Source organism: Alexandromys fortis, unplaced genomic scaffold, assembly GCF_014885135.2.
Source record: "Alexandromys fortis isolate MF-2015 unplaced genomic scaffold, M_Fortis_MF-2015_v1.1 scaffold_173, whole genome shotgun sequence".
Lineage (NCBI taxonomy): Eukaryota > Metazoa > Chordata > Mammalia > Rodentia > Cricetidae > Alexandromys > Alexandromys fortis.
Window position 1 is genome coordinate 192,280 of NW_026068051.1, and position 17,191 is coordinate 209,470.

Here is a 17,191-nt window from a genome sequence, read left to right on the forward strand (position 1 = left end):
GAGAGAGAAGAGAGAGAGAGAGAGAGAGAGGTCCCTTAAACAGAGAAACCCTGTCTCGAAACTCCCCCCCCCCCCAAGAATGTAATAATAGGACATATTAGAGCCAGGTATGGGGACAAAATTTGGTAGGCAGAGCAGTAGACCTCTATGAATTTGAGGTTAGCCTAGTCTACACACAGTTCCACATCAGACAAAGTGACACAATGAGACTACCTCAGACCAAACACATTACAAGAGTAAGATGAACGTACAGCAAGGATGCAGCTCAGTTGTCAGCATATACAAAGCCCCAGGTTCAAACCCCAGCACTGATTAGGCATGGTGGCACAGTCCTGTAATCCAAGTATCCCTGAGACTGGAGGACTAAAAGCATCAGAAAGTGTCATCCATGTCATCTATGACAAGCCTAGATCTGTCTTAAAAAATAAAAAGGTACTACAAACAAGATTCATTACATGATCGTTGCTATGGTTACATATGGCACTAACAAAAGGAATAGCCGGGTCAAGGTTAGACAGGAATTCTCACAATCTTCCTAACTCTTAGAAATCTAAAATTATCTCAAAATAAAAACAATAACAACAACAAAATAGGACAATCTTTCAGCTTTTTATTTGTGTTTGCTTAAGCAAAATAAACTGAAAAAGGTATTGTGTCCAAATTTAGAGCATTGCATAATCTCCCTGAATTTCCCACGTGGAGGCAACAAACAACTTGTCTATCTCAAAGATGACAAGGACTCAATGAACCAAGTTGTCAAAATTATTCTGAAACAATAGAATCACATACACACCTTTAATCCCAGCACCTGGGATGCAGAGGCAGAGGCAGCCTGGTCTACATAGTGAGTTCTAGGCTACCCAGAGCTACATAGTAAGAGTTTCTCAATAATTAAAAAAAAAAAAAAGGGTGAAATTAGTGACATGGCCAGCACCACACCTGCACCGGTGCCAGGCAGCTCACAAGTGGCTGTGACTCCAGGAACAAAGTCTTAAGCCCCCTTCTGGCCTAGCCAGACACCCAAATCACATACACATAAATGAAAACTTAAGAATCCTCAACAAAAAAACCTAAGTATTTGAGGAAGGTTTCAAATAAAATGAAGCTGGGTGGCTCCTGAGGAATGACACCTGAGGTTAGCCTCTGACCTCAGCATATATGTGCACCTGCGAATACATGAGCATACACATGAACACAAAACAAATACACCTTAATGAAAAAGGTACAACAGAAAAACTAATAAAATTTACATCCAACAAAAAAGAGAAACTTTTTAAAAAGAGCGGTAGGGAAGGTTGATTATCGGGGAGCTAGAGGTGCAAAAGGACAGGGCATCAGCGCAAGGCCTTCTGCTCTCACGCCTGAGCACAGCCCAGGGGCACAGTTTCTCCTGGCACCTGCAAAACACTGGGTATGCCTGACACTACAGTTCAAGGGTAATGTGCTTGTCTAGATGCCAAACCTTTGGGCTCCTTTCCCAGCAATATCAAATACCAAAAGCAAAGCACCACCCAGGAGGATACTTTAGTATGTAGGATGCTAGGGATCAGGGTAAGATCCTTTCTGCTGGTGGTGCACTCCTTTAATCCCAACACTCTGGAAGCAGAAGCAGGTGGATCTCTGTGAGTTCAAGGCCAGCCTAGTCTATAGAGTGAGTTCTAGGACAGCCATGGCTACACAGAGATACACTGTTGCAAAACACACACACAAAAAGAATATTCTTTCCATAGATTCTACTTCTGTCACTTATGAAGAAATCTTCTGGTTTTTAAAAGAAGTCTAGACTAGAAGCCCAGCCCTTAACAAAATGCCACTGCAATAAAATAAAACATGGCCTTCTGGTCCCACTGTCAATAAATTGCAGAGGCATATTCTCTCAAGTTAATTTTATTAACAAAAAGTGCAAGCTGTTTAGAAAAAAGTAAACTATGAATCACAGCATTCAGCAAGCCATCAGCCATGGGGAGTGGACGAGAATCACTAAAACAGGAGAGAGCGCTCTCGCATACATACAAGCCATGCTTCTCAACAATCTCTTGGCCAACTGTAAGTGTAACTTTCACAAACATAATAGCTCAAACAACTTGGAAGCACAGTGGCAAGTTTGGCAATCATTTGGGGTAATTAGGAATGAGAGAAAGTCTTACACACGGTTTCATGTTGATCAAGATTGCAATATGAATAAATCTTTAAATGCACTCACTGAAATCAATGTCCAACCAATGGAAATTGTTTAAAAATATCAGTTGCACTACAGTAGTGTTTCAGGAAGCAGAAAAGATGAAAAAATTTCAAGTGACCTTACATGTGTTCACAGAACCTTCCACCAATGACTTAACTCACGTAAGTGAAACCTGTAAAGGCTGCACAACTGAATGAAGATGTACCATTAACCAATATGCCAGCACTTGAACAAGTGAGAAAAATAAATAAAATTTGGGTTATCATCGTATTTCAAAGAGAAGGGTCAGTCCAGTGTTGCTATAGTTACTCAGGGGAAGTGTCTACTGTTCATAAGCAACTTTTCTGTCCACTCTTATACAAGCCCTCATGAAACTACAAACTAATGAAAACTTAAATATGGCCATCTAAATCATGTGTCGAGCCTAAGACAGAAGAGCACGGGAGCTGAATGAATCACAGAGTCATGCACTGCCTCTGGGTACTTTCTGGCACTTAGTTGGCTCTCAGTACTGGAGACAAGCTGCCTTTGTTAATGGCTAATGCTAAATTGAGCACTACACTGTTAGTTCACTACATTAGAAGGAACCCTTCCCCTGCTTGATCTCCCATGTGCCAATACTGTTTTGTACTAGAATTGTGCTCCTTCTAACAGTTTCAAAGTTACTCTTTCAGGTACAGATGACCACAAATGAAACTAAACCTGATTATCTGACTGCTGACAATTTTGAGCACCAACTTCCAACAAATTTCAGGGCCCAGGTAGCTTGTAACTCGGTTCTCATGTCTGGCAATTACCTGCCACCGCCTTCATCAGTACTGAAGTGGAGATTTTCAGGGTCGATTTGTTCACCATCAGGAAAACTGGAATGTGAATCTAAGAAAAGAATTGAATGGGGGAAAAAAAAAGCAAATGTCAGAAGGCATGTTTTCTTTGCTCAGTCTTTACATGACCTTACCAAAAGTTTTACTGATAAAGATGTGTAAGGTGCGGAACAAGCCTGTCTTCAGAGAATGTAAGGACACCCACAATTAGAAGAGGAAAGCCACAATTCCACCGCATCCTCTGGGACACTGCCCAAGGAACAAAGATGGTGGCATTCTCCAGCTGAGTCCACACACAATAAACTGCCTACATAGCAATCACAGAACAGTGCCACCAGCATTCTGAGCTGCCTCAAACCTGGACACTTCTGTAGAACAGAGAGAATTACTGAAGATGCCATAGTAGTGCAAAGCACCAAATAATTGTCACTGTACTGAGAAGGGAACCACAACTAGGAGTAAGCAACCCCAGCATAAGCCTGGTACCTCACAGTGTACTTTCCTTTTATACTGTATCTGTTACATCTGTGCAGCAGAAATCCCATCAAAACACAGAAAATTAAGCTGTCCTAAAATAGAAAGAGCCAGGAAAATGGCTCAGTGGGTATAAACTCTTGCTGTTTGCCTGACAACCTTAGTTAAATCCTGACAACCTTAGCTAAATCCTTAGAAATGGATTTGATGAGACACATCTGTAATCCCAGCATTCTGTGGTAAGATGGGGGCGGAAACAAGAGTCACCCAGATTCACGAGGCCATCTAGTCTGGAGTCCAGAGTGTAATGGCAGAGTCAAGGAAGACTGCCACAAAACAAAGTGGAAGGAGAAAACTGATTCCCCAAAAGTAGTCTTCTGATTTCCATATACTCGCTGACATGCACAAAAGCTTTTTAAAAAGATCAGGTTTCTCTGTATAGCCCTGGTTGTCTTGGAACTTGCTCTGCAGATCGAGTTGGTCTTGAACTCAAGAGACTGCCTACCTCTAAATCCCTGCTGGGATTAGAATCATGCACTACCACTCCTGGCACAAATAATTTGGAGGCGGGGTGTAGGGTTTCAAGACAGAGTTTTTCTGTATAGCCCGGGATGTCCTAGAACTAGTCTGTAGATCAGAATGGCCTTGAACTCACAGATCCACCTGTCCCTGCTTTCTGATTGCTGGGATTAAAGGCGTGTGCCACCATCGCCCAACACAAATAATTTTTTTAAAGGAAAAAATACAGATTTCTCTTGTTCAGTTTTTTTTACTAAGAATTCTTTTCTAGAGGGAATAGGAAGGATTAAAATTTGTATGCATGCATAAGAAATAAAAGGGTTTTAAAAGTTATAGTATGCTAGAAAACAGAAAAAGTTCTGAAGAGAGGGGGAAAATATAAAACAAAAACTAAAAATCCCATACACACAAAACTTGTGCAGAGGATGGGAAACACTTCCTATCACAGGATGCAGATTAACTATTTAAGGTGCTATAGCCCACCCACTGTCCCTGCTGAAAAGTCTTTGTTTTGAAGTATCCTTGGCCACAGCTACACAACACCAGGGTGCAGGCTTTTCCACGAAGGAAGTGGCACTCAGGCGGCTAACTGGCCAAACAACCTGACAACTTCCTCAGTACTTACCATATCCTTTACCACAGAACGTTCTCTCACAAATGACAGTAAGTTTTTAAAAAGAAGGAAAAGCAGCAGAGCAGAGTGAGCGGAAGCAGCAGCAGAGGCAGAGAAAGCAGCAGCAGCGATGCTCTTAGGAACCTGTGTAAAATGATAACATGCTGCACCTTCGTCTGGGGGAGGAGCCAGGAACGGATCGTTGAAGGACCCCATGCTGGTGTGCTCTTCCTGCTCCTCATTCTCAGTGTCACATTCAATGTCGCTGTCGCTACTCATTCCTGGAGGCAGGAAGAAGAGAACATGTCTGATAAGAATCTACAGTTCGTGAAAGGAAAAGGAAAGCTGGCGAGGACTGAGCTGAGCCCCTACTGATGATTCTATGCAGCCGCAGTCCCACACACCAAACACACACACACAGTAGCCACACGCTTCAATGCTCTGCGGTTTTCACTTTTACTTTTCAATTGAAACTGTGTACCCTGAAGGTAAGAAAACATTTCCACATTAAACGTTTCCTTAGCAAGTTGTAAAGACAAAACAACAAAACCCCAAAATAGGCACTTTTTCGGTCTGGTTTATTATAAGGATTAATAGTTTCCAGCCAAAAAATTCACAAATACAGACATACATAATAGAAATGCATAAAAATTCCAAGAATTCTAGCAATAGATGGTTTCAGATCTATTTGTGTCTCTCATGTGTGTGTAAAATCAATTTTGACTTTAGATACTCAATTATATATTTTTCATTCACACACAGTAATTACACACAGGGTGTGTCACGTTAATGCCTGTTTATAATATGTAACGATCAGGATAGTTGACATATCTGCCATCTTAACGATTTATCATTAACCTATGTGGGGAACATATAAATCCTTTCTACTAGCTATTATAAATTATATACTAATCATAGTTGGCCAGTTATCCTACTGAACTTTGGAGCACTAAGTTATTCCCGCTGTTCAACTGTTTCTTTACGCCTATTAACTATCCTCACTTCATTTTCCTCACCCACCCACCCACTCAGCCTTCTCACAATTTCTGGTAGCCACCATTTTATTTATTTATTTATTTATTTATTTATTTATTTATTTATTTATTTATTTTCTCTGTGGCTTTGGAACCTGTCCTGGAACTAGCTCTTGTAGATCAGGCTGGTCTCAAACTCACAGAGATCCGCCTGCCTCTGCCTCCCGAGTGTTGGGATTTAAGGTGTGCGCCACTACTGCCTGGCTGGTAGTCACTATTTTATTGTTCACTTCAAGATCAACTTTTTAACTTCCACATATAAGTGAGAAAATGTGTTATTTTTTTCTTTTTGTGCCTACTTTAATAAAACAATTTTAATAAAACAAAACTCTCCAGTTCAATCTATCCTACAAATGATGTGATTTCATTTGTTTTTAAAGCTGAATACTATTCCATTGTTTATGGTTTCCCTGTTATATATGGAATACACTTTGTGTACCACCAAGCAGTGGTAGTGCAGGCCTTTAATCCAAGCACTCAGGCAGAAAAGGCAGGCAGATCTCTGAGTCAGAAGTCAGCCTGGTCTAATAATCGAGTTCTAGGACAGCCAAGACAACACAGAAAAATTCTGTCTAGGAAAAACAAAACACACACACACACACACAAACCCAAAAAACATTTTGTCCCTTCTGTAGCATACCCTGAGCCTTCAGTTTGTGTTACACACATTAACAATTAGGACCGTTCCCCAAGTCTGCCCTCTGCACCTTGACCAGTCATGGCTTTCTATACTGGTCTCTGCTGCAGGAAAAAGTTTCTTTGATAAGTAAGGCTAGTTAAGAGTTCCACCCATCTCTTTGATGAGTAAAGGTAGAAAAGCTACATTAATCTTCGGGTACAAGGATAAGCATGGAGAATGCAGTTAGGGAAGTGGGAGTAGGCCTCTAGGGCCCAAGCATGAATTCCCCCTAGTAAGAAGGCCTTAAGGCCAATCAGACAGCTGTTGGTTACCCCCAAGATATTAAGTGCCACTACTGCACCTGCTCACTGCTGTGGTTTGTAGGTCTTACAGCTGGGCAGGGCTATCCACTATTTCTCTCCCCAGGCAGCTCCTTCTGGTGGGTAGAGCTAGTCTTCAGGGAACAGGCTTCCATGTCAACCAGCTCCATTCCTCCAAGCCTTCTTTCTGAAGTGTGTGGCTTGCACTTTTTTGTGTGTGTATTTGTATTTGTGTGCGTACATGTGCATGTGAATTCTGAGAATCAAACTCAGGTCATCAGACTTGGCAGCAAATGTCCTTACCCGCTGGGTCATCTCACTAACCCCCAAAATTAAAATTCTCTTTGAAAGAACACACACACACATACACAAGCTGGATGGTGGTGGCGAATGCCTTTAATCCCAGCACTAGGGAGGCAGAAGAAGTCAGATCTTTGTGAGTTCAAGCCTAGCCTGACCTACAAAGTCACAGAGAAACCCTGTCTCAAAAAACCAAAAAGTCTGTCCATAGACATAAGAATAATGAGGGTCTGTAGATGGAGAGAACCAACTCCTTCAAGCAGACCCCCTAGGTTGATTTTTCTAACTGCCACATGGGAGCCATTGGTACTTCACACATAATACACTCCAACAAGCATAACTGTAAAAATTAAAATAGATCAAGAAATTTTGTATTTATGCCATGCTCATTAAGAGAAGAAAATTGTTAAAGTAAGCTCTAAGTGCTGTGTTTCAGTCAGTAGTGTCTCCAGAGGCTTGTACATAGTTGAGTACATGTCCTTGTGGCACGATTGAACATCCTTTGGATGTATACCTAAAAGTGGTATTACTGGGTCTTGAGGAAGGTTGTTTCCTAATTTTTTGAGAAATCGCCACACTGACATCCAAAGGGGCTGTACCAGCTTGCATTCCCACCAGCAATGCAGAAGTGTTCCCTTTTCCCACAACCTCTCCAGAATAAGTTGTCATCAGTGTTTTTGCTCTTGGCCATTCTTACAGGTGTAAGATGGAATCTCAGCGTAGTTTTGATTTGCATTTCTCTGATGACTAAGGATATTGAACATTTCTTTAAGTGTCTTTCAGCCATTTTAGATTCCTCTGTTGAGAGTTCTCTGTTTAGGTATGTACTCCCATTTTTTTAAATTGGATTATGTGTTCTTTTGGTGTCCAATTTCTTGAGTTCTTTGTATATTTTGGAGATCAGACCTCTGTCTGATGTGGAGTTAGTGAGGGTCTTTTCCCATTCTGTAGGCTGTTGTTTTATCTTATTGACTGTGTCCTTTGTTTTACAGAAGCTTTTCAGTTTCAGAAGGTTCCATTTATTGTTTCTCTCAGTGTCTGTGCTGCTGGGGTTCTATTTAGGAAGTGGTTCCCCGTGCCAATGCGTTCAAGTGTACTTCCCAGTTTTGTTTTGTTTTTATTTTTTTGAAACAGGGTTTCTCTGTAGCTTTGGAGCCTATACTGGAACTAGCTCTTGTAGACCAGGCTGGCCTTGAACTCACAGAGATCCACCTGCCTCTGCCTCCTGAGTGCTGGGATTAAAGGTATGCACCACCATTACCTGGCTGTTTTTGGTTTTCGAGACAGTTTCCCTGTGTAGCCCTGGCTGTCCTAGAACTTGCTATGTAGACCAGGCTGGCCTCAAACTCAGAGATCTTCTTGCCTCTGCCTCCTTAGTGCTAGGATTAAGAGTGTGTGTCACTACCGCCCTTTTCATAAAGAACACATACACATGCAACGTTTTTTGCTCCAAAGACAGGAATATACAAGTATTCTGGTTTTGAGTTTGTTTTGAGACGCTCACAGTTTTATTCCATAGTGCAGTTTGGCCTAAAGCTAACAGCAGCTCAGTCTGACCCCAAACTGAGGTCATCCCCTTGCTTCATTTCCCAAGTACTAAGATGACGACGACCTTGAGCCACAGTGCCCAGCTAGAATACATTATTTTACCAGACCCTAGCTCCATCTGTGAAGCAGCACTCCCACCTTGTGGCTCCTCATGGAACTGGGTCCCAAAAACACATGCTGATTCTCCAAATTGCAGCTCTCCACCTGACTTTTTAGTACTTGTTCCTCACTGATGGTGCTTAGGAAACACTATTAACTAGAAGATGTTTCAGAAACACTACGATGAGAAGGAAATCTGTAGTTATAACAAATTCTGAAACGATCTATGTCAGCCGGCTGAAGCTGGCTGGGGACACACACCCCTTAACAATATCAGATGCTTGAAATTCATGGAGAGGCAGGCAAATTTTTTTTTATCTACTAATAATTTACAGCTACCCTTCTCCCTTCCTTCTAAAGCTATGGTTCTCAACGGCTGGTGCCCTTTAATATAGTTAGTTCCTCATGCTGTGGTGACTCCAACCACAGAAGCATTCTGTTGTTATAAAGCAATCTTGCTACTGTTATGAATTATAAGATCTGCTATGTGACCCTATAGGGTTCATGACCCGCAGGTTGAAGACCACTGTTCTAAAGGACCGTGGTTCTACACCACTTCACACTGTTTACGAGTCCTCCCTCCTCCGCATGGAGTGGGACCAAGTAACTGGACTTTGCAATTTTCCTTAGAGGTTGAGTAGTAAGGACTGACTTACTGCTTTGAGAAAAGCTTCCCTTGTTGACAGGGACACAGAGAATACACAACCCTCCCACGAATTCCAGGATGTGATTCAGAGTTCTTACCACAATTGCAACTGAACTGTCACCCTCAGAAAAGCTAAGCCAATTCACCGAGACTTCTAATTAAGAGATGACATAGGAGGGAAAAAAAGTACAGGCTCACACCTGTAATGCTAGCATCAAGTACAGGCTCACACCTGTAATGCTACCATCAAGTACAGGCTCACACCTGTAATGCTAGCACCAAGTACAGGCTCACACCTGTAATGCTACCATCAAGTACAGGCTCACACCTGTAATCCCAGCATCAAGTACAGACTCACACCTGTAACGCTAGCATCAAGCAGCTGGAAAGGCAGAAAGAACTGTTAAAAGTTCATAGTCATTCTGGGCTATACAGACAGAAAACCGCTCTCAAAATGGGGGAGTGGAAGGCAGCTGCTAGAACGCAGCTGTGCTGAAGTCCTGGGTTCCATCCTGGGTTCCACTCTCAACAGAGCATAGCATGGGCATATAACTCATGTCTGCAATCCCTGTACTTAGGAAGCTGAGAGATCAAAAGTTCAAAGTCAATCTCATAGCAAGTCGGAAGTTAGCCTGGGCTACAAGAAAAAAAAAAAAAAAAAAAAAAAACTGAACATCTAAATTTTCAAATTCTGAAACCACCCTATCACAGTTATATATGTCTCACTTGAACTTCTAGAGTGTTACTTTCATTACTGCTTGACTCAGTTGCTTGAGGTTTTGTTTGGTCTGTTTTTTTGCTGTTGTTTTTCAAGACAGGGTTTCTCTGTGTAGCCCTGGCTGTGCTGAAATTCACTCTGTAGACCAGGCTGGCCTCAAACTCAGAGATTTGCCTGCCTCTGTCTCCAAGTGCTGGGATTGAAGGCGTGTACCCCCACCTCCCAGTGCTTGATTTTTTTTCTTTTTTCTTTTTGATAGTTCATCTTGATTACCCTAAAGGTGATCAGCAATAGCAAGCCATCACAAGTTGCAGTGTTTTTTATTTGTTTTTTGTTAGCTACTCTGCTAGCAATGTTTTTAACAGCTGTGCCAAGGCTTTCCCCATGGAATGGGTATTATGAGTATCCCAGACTAAATGAGAGATCTATGCTGCTTTAGCAGATCTCAGTCCCCAAACCAGGCAGTGCTAGTGCAATTTTAATACCAGGATTCAAGAGGCAGAGGCAGGGAGATCTCTGTGAGTTCGAGGCCAGCCTGGTCTACAAGAGCTAGTTCCAGGACAGGCTCCAAAGCTACAGAGAAACCCTGTCTTGAAAAACAAACAAACAAAAAGCCCAGAATGGTCCCCTAGGCTCATATGTTTGAATACTTGGTTCCCAATTGGTGGAACTATTTGGGAACTGATGAGGACATGTGGGCTTGAGCATGCTGGAGGTGTTACTGGGTTAAGCTTTGAGGTTTCAAAAGTGCCATTCCCAGTGGGATCTTTGCCTCTTGATTGTGGATTAAGATGTAAACTCTCGCTTCTTCCTGCTGCCCTTCTGAAGAGGCAAGCAGGTTTTTGCTCCCTCCCCTCCCCCTTTCACCCTTCTTTCCATAAACTCCACACTCAAGCTGTACCTGCACAGGGTATTTGTCTCCGCCCAAGGCCCTCACCCACCAGGGTCCCAACTTGCGCAGTAATCATAACATGTATGTAGAAGAATGAAAACAGATCCATATCTATCAGCATGCACAAAACTCAGTTCAAATGGATCAAAGACCAACATAAAGTCAGCCACACTGAACCTTATAGAAGAGATAGTGGGAAGTACACTTTAAGACACCGGCACAGGAGACCATTTCCCAGTAGCACAGTCACTGAGAAAAACAATTAATAAACGGACCTCCTGAAACTGAGAAGCTTCTGTAAAGCAAAAAACATGGTCAACAAGACAAAATGACAGCCTACAGAATGGAAAAAGATCTTCAATAACCCCACATCAGACAGAAGTCTGATCTCCAAAATATACAAAGAACTCAAGAAATTGGTCATCAAAAGAACAAATAATCCAACAGAAAAATGGAATACAGACCTAAACAGAGAACTCTCAACAGAGGAATCTAAAATGGCTGAAAGACACTTAAAAATCTTCAACAACCTTAGTCAACAGAGAAATGCAAATCAAAACAACTCTGAGATTCCATCTTACACCTGTAAGAATGGCCAAGATCAAAAAACACTGATGACAACTTATGTTGGAGAGGTTGTGGGGTAAAGAAAACACTCCTGTATTGCTGGTGGGAGTGCAAGCTGGTACAACCCCTTTGGATGTCAGTGTGGCGATTTTTCAGAAAATTAGGAAACAACCTTCCTCAAGACCCAGTAATATCACTTTTGAGTATACACCCAAAGGATGCTCAATTGTGCCACAAGGACATGTGCTCAACTATGTCCATAGAAGCACTGTTTGTCATAACCAGAACCTGGAAACAACTTAAATGCCCATCAACTGGAAAATGGATGAGGAAAACGTGGCACATTTACACAATGGAGTACCACACAGCAGAAAAAAATAACAACATATTGAATTTTTCAGAAAAATGGGCAGAGCTAAAAACATCACATTGAGTGAAGTATCCCAGACCCAGAAAGACAAATATCATATGTACTCACTCATAAGTGGTTTTTAGATATAAAGCAAAGAAAACCAGCTTACAAATCACAATCCCAGAGAACCTAGACAACAATGAGGACCCTAAGAGAGACATACATGGATCTAATCTACATGGGAAGTAGAAAAAGAAAAGATCTCCTGAGTAAATTGGGACCATGGAGACCATGGGAGAGGGCTGAAAAGGGCAGGGAGAGGCAGGGAGGGGAGCAGAAAAAAATGTAGAACTCAATAAAATCAATTTAAAAAAATAAAAGAAAAACAGAAAAAGGGAGAAACCCCAAAATGCCATCATACACCAGCTCCCTACAGGACAGCCAGAAGTAAAACATCTAGCTAGCACCTGTGTATTTGCTTTAAATAACAATTCATCAATGACTGAAATTCAAATGAAGAGGAAAGTTACAGTTTCACTGGGAGAAATCAAAGTACCTTTGAAAGTTGTTATTCTTTTCTGCTAACCTATAAAAGCAAGGGAAATGAACATAGCATTGTTTTAAGTAACTTGTATTGTTAAAATAACCAAATATCTTATTTGTTATCAGATAGACAACTTTGGAAGAAATATTAAAACTATAACCGAGTCAGGTGGTGGTGGTGCACGCCTTTAATCCCAACACTTGAGAGGCAGAGACAGGCAGATCTTTGTGAGTTTGAGGCCAGCCTGGTCTACAAGAGCTAGTTCCAGGACAGCCAGGGCTGTTACACAGAGAAACCATGTCTCTAAAAACAGACAAACAACAACAACAACAGCAAATTATATTTATATATATATATACACTGAAGTAAGTTTTCAGAGTTGAAGTAGATCGTTATAGGGGACTTTATAACAGTTAAAGTGATAAATTCCTCCATAAGAGCAAAGGAAGAATGGAGAATGATGCAATGGTTAAGAGTGAGTGCTGCTATTACAGAACAACTAATTCAGTTCCCAGCATCCACATCAGGCAGATCAGCCTGCTAACTTCAGCCCTAGTGGAACCTAATGCTGGTGGCCTCCATGGGCACTACTGGCAAACATGTGCGCATACCCACACATAGATACATTACATACACATGATGCAAAATAAAAACAGCAATATACAGACAATAATCAAACAAAAGATTAACAGTATTCTAATAAGCCGTGTCTTTGTTTTAAAAGATTTTTAGCTTCATTTATGTGTATGTGTCTACATGAGCATAAGCCATGCATATGTAGGTGTCCCTTGAGGCCAGGAGAGCCCATATGACCTCCTCAAGCGGCAGTTTCAGATAGTTGTAGCCACCAGACATTTATTCTGGGAACCAAACTGGAGTCCCCGGGAAAGGGAGTTAAGTGCTGTTAATGACTTCATCCCCTAATCAGCTGTTTAGGGGGCACATGTTTCTTATAATACTATGGGTCGTTAGTCAAAATTCATTGATTGGCATGTAGGTGTCCATTTTTTAAGCAGAAAACTATCTGCAGTTCTGTAGTTTTTGCCCTGTAAATAATTTGACTGATAAGGTATGTTCTTTGTCCCCCTTCTCCCTTCCTTCCTTTTCATTGTTGTTTTTCTCTCTTCTTTTCTTCTATTTTTGTCCACTTTATTTTCTTTTTTTTTATATTTATTGAGCTCTACATTTTTCTCTGCTCCCCTCCCTCCTTCAGCCCTCCCACAAGGTCCCCATGCTCCTAATTTACTCAGGACATCTTGTCTTTTTCTACTTTCTACTTCCCATGTGGATTAGATCTATGTAAGTCTTTCTTAGTGTCCGCATTTTTGTCTAAATTCTCTGTGATTGTGGTTTGTAGGCTGGCTTTCTTTGCTTTATGTTTAAAAACCACTTATGAGTGAGTACATGTGATAATTGTCTTTCTGGGTCTGGGTTACCTCACTCAAAATAATGTTTTCTAGCTCCATCCATTTTCCTGCAAAATTCAAGATGTCATTATTTTTTTTTCTGCTGTGTAGTACTCCGTTGTGTAAATATACCACATTTTTCTTATCCATTCTTCAATTGAGGGGCATTTAGGTTGTTTCCAGGTTCTGGCTATGAACACAGTTGAGCACACGTCCTTGTGGCACGACTGAGCATTCTTTGGATCTATACCCAAAAGTGGTATTACTAGGTCTTGAGGAAGGTTGTTTCCTAATTTTCTCAGAAATCGCCACACTGACATCCAAAGAGGTTGTACCAGCTTGCATTCCCAACCAGGATTGCATGAGTGTTCCCTTTTCCCCACAACCTCTCCAGCATAAGTTGTCATCAGTGTTTTTGATCTTGGCCATCATTTATTTATTTATTTATTTATTTATTTAATTTATTTATTTATTTATTTATTCAGTATCCTGCTTATAGGCCAGACGAAGGCACCAGACCCCATTACAGATGGTTATTAGCCACTACATGGTTGCTGAAAATTGAACTCAGACCTCTGGAAGAGCAGTCAGTGCTCTTAACCTCTGAGCCATCTCTCCAGCCCCATCTTGGCCATTCTTACAGGTGTAAGATGGAATCTCAGCGTTGTTTTGATTTGCATTTCTCTGAAGACTAAGGATGTTGAGCATCTCCTTAAGTGTCTTTCAGCCATTTTAGATCCTCTATTGAGAGTTCTCTGTTTAGGTCTGTACTCCATTTTTTTTTTTATAGGATTATGTGTTCTTTTGATGTCCAATTTCTTGAGTTCTTTGTATATTTTGGAGATCAGACCTCTGTCTGATGTGGGGTTATTGAAGATCTTTTCCCATTCTGTAGGCTGTCGTTTTGTCTTGTTAACAGTGTCCTTTGCTTTACAGAAGCTTTTCAGTTTCAGGAGGTTCCATTTATTGTTTCTCTCAGTGTGTGTGCTGGCTGGGTTTTGTTTAGGAAGTGGTCTCCTGTGCCAATGCGTTCAAGTGTACTTCCCACTTTCTCTTCTGTAAGGTTCAGTGTGGCTGGCTTTATGTTGAGGTCTTTGATCCTTTTGGACTTGAGTTTTGTGCATGGTGATAGATATGGATCTATTTTCATTCTTCTACATGTTGATATCCAGTTATGTCAGCACCACTTGTTAAATATGCTTTCTTTTTTTCCATTTGATATTTTTAGTTTCTTTGTCAAAATGTTTTTGTTTTTGTTTTTGTTTTTTTGTTTTTTTTTTTTCTCTTTTGGAGACAGGGTTTCTACACAGCCCTGGAGCTTCTCGTGCTCTGGAGACCAGGCTGGCCTCAGGCTCAGAGAGATCTACCTGCCTCTGCTTCCCAAAAGACTCTGAAGCCCTAGCTAGAATAAAACTTGATATGTAGACCTGGCTGGCCTATACCTCAAAAAGATCTGGCCACTCCTGACTCCACGTGTTGGTATTACTGACATGTACTACCACCATGCCTGGCCCCAAACACATCCTTTTATGCAGTAACTTACACATTCTTGCTGTTCTCTGTTCCCTGTATGCAATGTCCTTGTAAGTCACAAAAAGTGGCAAATGAATTTGGGGTTCAAACATGTCTGTTAGATTTCTGTGCCATTTTTACTAACCAGTCACTTCCTACTATTACACTACTGAGAGCTTGGTGTCTCCACTCAATGATCTTTCTGACTGTTCTCATTCATTCCTCACCTTCCTCAGGGGCAGCTGACGCTCCTTCAGGTAGTGTGGGCTGTAACTCCCCAGCTTCAGAATGACTTTCCAAATCTGCCACCTGCATTCCTTCCAGGCGACCTCCTTTTGCATTAGCCCTCAAAGAGTGAAAAAACATGATATTTTCAAATGTCTCATAAGTGACATAATAATCTATATTTTCTTTTCTTCCTTTTTATTTGTATATAATACTAAATTTCCATTTTTACAAAATTTAAGATTCAGAATAAAAGGTTATGAAATTGCAAATTAACAAATCCTGTTTATGACAATGTATGGATAGTTCTGCAAAATGTTATTAGTAGGGGACAAAGACAAGATATGCGGGACCTCTCTACTATTTCTTAAAATGGTTTGTCAATCAGTAATTATCCGTTAGAATAGATATAAACACAAGTTCTCACGACTGTTGAGAGACAGAAGCATTCGTGAGTAAGAAATCAAGGTGCACTAGAGGTAGAGACTTTCACAGCTGCTCAATATACATAGAGCAGAGAAGGCACAACATACACCAAGAGCTGAGAGGGGCAGGACTGAGTGAGGGCAGGGGCAGAAACAAGAATGAGGACATTTTCACTGGAACTACGTTATCATCATCATTATTATTATTTTGTCTTATTACTACAAATGTAGCAAGGAGGAAGAAAAGACACAAGCAGGTGAGCATCCATATGAAGCAGGCTGACACTATTCCTAACTAGCTCACTGTGGTGGTTTGAATGCTTCGTCTCCAGTTAGTGGAACAGTTTGGGGAGGATCAGGAGGAAGTGTGTCCTTGATGAACAAGGTTTAAAAGCTGACACCAGGCCCAGTTTCTGTCTCACTTGCAGCCTGAGGATCTAATTTAAGCTCTCATCTCCTGCTCCAGCACCATACCTGTCTGTGTACCACAATGATGATCTTGGACTAACCTTCTAAAACTGTAAACAAACTCCCAATTAAATGCTTCCATTTAATTTTAACTTTATTTTATTGGTTCTTTGAGACAGGGTTTCTCGGTAGCTTTTGGAGCTTGTCCTGGAACTAGCTCTTGTAGACTAGGTTGGTTTCAAACTCACAGATATCCACCTGCCTCTGCCTCCCAAGTGCTGGGATTAAAGGAGTGCGCCACCGCCACCCAGCATGCTTCTATTTTATAAGATTTGCCTTGTCATGGTGTCTCTTCACCGCAATAAAGCAGTAATTAAGACACTCCTTTAATGCCTTTTTTTCCCTTCCCTTTTTGAGAAAGCAGAGAATTTCATCAGGGTTGCTTTATAGCCAGCATGGGTAAGGGTTTGTTTGTTAAGAGTATAGGTACCTTACCACTGGAAGACTCTCTTCCCTGTCAACTACAAACTATTTTTAAACTTGAAGGGGTGAGGGACGGGCATGTCTCACTTTCATGACAAGGTGTTGATGGGCCCAATCTTGTTAGAAAGTCCAGCTGCTATAAGAGAACTTTGAACTTTTACACAAAATTTTATGCTCCACACATATGTATATGTGTGTGTGTATATATGAATGTAACACATAATTGTTATAACTAAATGATACAGAATCTCTACAATAAATTAAAATATGAATGAAAGCTAAGGCTCAGTGTTTGAAAACACTGGCTACCAGAAGACCCGGTTTGATTCCTAGTATCCATACAGCAGCTTACAGATGTCTGTGGCTCTAGTACCGGGAATACAACACTCTCTTCTGGCCTCCATGGGCACTAGACATACATGCAGACAAAAAGTCCACACATCAAAAAATTTTAAGGTAAAATAAAAAAGAAAATTAGTTT

The 17,191-nt window shown here is 41.1% G+C and overlaps 1 protein-coding gene across 3 annotated transcripts in view; it reads right to left on the reverse strand.

Moving 5' to 3' along the window:
- Trim37 (tripartite motif containing 37) overlaps positions 1 to 17,191 on the reverse strand; it is a 127,413-nt gene that overhangs the window by 30,529 nt on the left and 79,693 nt on the right. For 2 of the 3 annotated variants that reach the window (XM_050119539.1, XM_050119538.1), the window contains exons 22-24: positions 15,397 to 15,515; positions 4,783 to 4,893; positions 2,980 to 3,058 (exon numbers count right to left, since the gene is read on the reverse strand). In XM_050119539.1, coding sequence (XP_049975496.1) covers positions 2,980 to 3,058; positions 4,783 to 4,893; positions 15,397 to 15,515 — 309 coding nt within the window. Of the gene's footprint in view, positions 1 to 1,869; positions 3,059 to 4,782; positions 4,894 to 15,396; positions 15,516 to 17,191 lie in introns of those variants that run through there. The other variant, XM_050119540.1, reaches the window with a different exon arrangement.